Source organism: Penaeus monodon, chromosome 8 (assembly GCF_015228065.2).
Source record: "Penaeus monodon isolate SGIC_2016 chromosome 8, NSTDA_Pmon_1, whole genome shotgun sequence".
NCBI classification, from domain to species: domain Eukaryota; kingdom Metazoa; phylum Arthropoda; class Malacostraca; order Decapoda; family Penaeidae; genus Penaeus; species Penaeus monodon.
Window position 1 is genome coordinate 50987654 of NC_051393.1, and position 2917 is coordinate 50990570.

General features: G+C 37.8%; 1 protein-coding gene across 1 annotated transcript; it reads left to right on the forward strand.

Moving 5' to 3' along the window:
* The first annotated feature begins 1724 nt into the window (after positions 1-1724).
* On the forward strand, positions 1725-2423 carry LOC119575999. Its single transcript, XM_037923525.1, has one exon. It carries the CDS (start codon positions 1725-1727, stop codon positions 2421-2423), a length of 699 nt encoding a protein of 232 aa, XP_037779453.1.
* Positions 2424-2917: the final 494 nt, after the last annotated feature.

Here is a 2917-nt window from a genome sequence, read left to right on the forward strand (position 1 = left end):
GGGAAAGAAAAAAAGGGGGGGGGGAGGGAGGGGGGGAAAAAAAGGGGGGGGAAAAAAATTTGGAAGGGAAGTTTTTGGGGAAAAAAAAAGGGGGGGAAAAAAAAAATAAAAAAAAGGGGGGGGGGGAGAAGGGGGAGAAGGGGAGGGAGAAAATAACGAGGAATGACTTAAAAAATGAAAACGCAGGAAATTTAAATTTTGATTATTTTTTTTTAAAATGGCTTTTCTTGTTTTTTTGTGGGGGGGCCAAGTTTTTTTTTTTTTGGGTCAAGAAAACTTATTTTTAAAAAAAAAGGGGGGTTTTTTTTGTCCCTATTTTTCTTTTGGGGGTTTTTTTGCTTTTTCTTTCTCTTTTTTTCTTTTTTTTCTTCCTTTCTTTTTTTCTTTTTCTCGGGCCCTTTTCTGTTTTTTTTCCTAATCCTTTTTTTTTTCTCTTCTTTTTTTTTTCTCTTTTTTAAAAAAAAAAAAAAAAAAGGGGGGAAAAAAAAAAAAAAAAAAAAAAAGGGGGGGGGAAAAAAAAAAAAAAAAAAAAAAAAAAAAAAAAAAAAAAAAAAAAAAAAAAAAAAAAAAAAATTTTTTTTTTTTTTTTTTTTTTTTTTTTTTTTATATATTTTATTATATATATAATAGTATATTATTTTTATATAAATTTTAAATCAACTTCGTTTTTTTCTTTTTTCAGACACATTTTCCAAAAGGTATCATGTGCGATTTTCATTACTTGATTTTTTGTCAGATTTTTTCAAAATTAGTGCGATTTTTTTGGGGGGGTTTGCAACTTGATTATATCTTATAATTTTTTAAATTTTTGCACTAAGGAAAAGTTTTTTTTTTATCATTAGAAATTTGTATATTTCCAAATTTATTCCTCTTCTGGGCCCCGGGGGGGGGGGGGAGGTGTGTGTGTGAATAAATAATAAAAAAAAATACATGAATATTTCCCTGTGTGTAAATATATATATATATATTTTAAATATTAATATATATATATATATATATATTATACAATTTCTATTATTTTCTATTTATTTCCACACTTATTATATTACATATTTTCAATATATAATATATATATATTAAAATTTAAAAATATAATTTTATATACATTAAATATATATATATATATATCTATATAATATTATATAAAATTTATATATATAATATTGTGTGTCTGTGTGTGTGTGTGTGTTGTGGTGTGTGTATACACCACACAAATATATTATTATATATATATATATTATTATATTATATATATACATATATATAATATTAAAAAATATATATTTTAAATAAATATATTATTATATATATTATATTATTATATAATTATATTTATATTATATAATATATATATATATATTATATTATATATATATATATATTTATTTGTTGGTTTGTGTGTGTGTGTGTGTGTGTGTGTGTTTATCACATATATTATTTTTTTTTCCTTAGTTTCACCCCATTCTTATATGGGGTCGCCTTTATCAGGTTTGGACAGATACCCTTTTAGGGCCGGATGCCTTTATGGCCGGATGTGTATTTACAGGGGTAGATATTATTTAATGATATATTTTTTTTTGTTTTGTTTTCTTCTTTTTATTAATTTTTTCTAGTTTTTTTTTTTATAAATTTTTTCCTTTTTAGTCATTAAAAAAATCGTTTTTTTTTATTCTTTTTATTTTTTAATAGTCTTTCTTACATGTTTTTCAACTAAAAATACAAAAATGGGCCCGTCGCCTGTACCCAACCACAAGCGCCAAAAATTTCCCTTGGGGCCCGACATGGGCCCCAAGGGCGCCCCACTGGGGAGGCTCAGCATCTCGCCGACGCCTGGCCCATCTCCCGAGCGTGGGGGCGCTGGGCGTGCTCGGGGGGTGCGCTCGTCCGCCAGCGCCTGCAGCGCGCCGCGGCATCTTCATGCTCTCCGCCCGAACTGCAGCATCACGCCCACCCCACCAGTCGCACGCTCCTCAGCGGGGGGGCCCTTGGGGCACGCACGCGCAGTAACACCCGCCCCCTTTGCTGCTCTCGGGGGGGCCACTGCCCAGCGCAGTCCTCCCGAATCGATGATGTGCACCGACGGGGCTCCTGCTGCGCCGCGCAGCTGCACCATCACGTTGGGGGGCTTCAGGTCGCAGGCAAAGTGCCGGGGCGTCACGGGCCCCCCGGCCCCCGCCCGCTTCACGCTCAAACCCACGGAGCTGCTTCTGGCTGCGCTGCACCTCAGGACATCGGCCAGGGACCCTTGCCCCGGTCGTCATCAGGAGGCCGACGGGGTCCCGCTGTACCCAAGGCCCCTGGGGGCTCCGCCCCCCGCCCCGCGCCGCCTCACATCTCCATCTCGTGCGCGAACACCGCCTGGGGGGGGGGCGGCCCTTGGGGCGCACTCCTTCCCTTGTAGCTCACGCCCCCGCGCCCCGTAGCGCCCTTCCAGGCGCCCTCCTTCCCCTTTTGCGGAACTTGCACTCCTTGCTCGAAAGCTTGGCCACCTACATCCTGTGCGTTGACCCCAAGGGTGCGATCACAGGCTCACAGGGGTTCCCCTTGCTTTTGGCTTCCTTTTCTGACTGTCTGCGTGAACTGTTGCTCTGATCGGCTTGGGTCAGGTAGGGGATCGTGGCGGCTGTCGGCGCATCGTCAACTCTGGGTAAAGAGGTTTTCAAAAAAAAGACGTCCCTAAGCGAAAAATCGACCAGGGTTTTTTTCTGGAATTATTCCTCATTTTAATTTGTTTTTTGTTGACTAATGACGACGTCGGTCATTTTTAAAAAGGGTTTTTGCAAAAAGTGTTATTATATAATTTATTTACTGGAAAAAAAAAAACAAAAAAAAGAAATGTACTCGATCTGAACTAATGTGGAATCACACGAAGGCCCATTCCAAAATTATTATTATTATTTTCATTATTTTATTATTA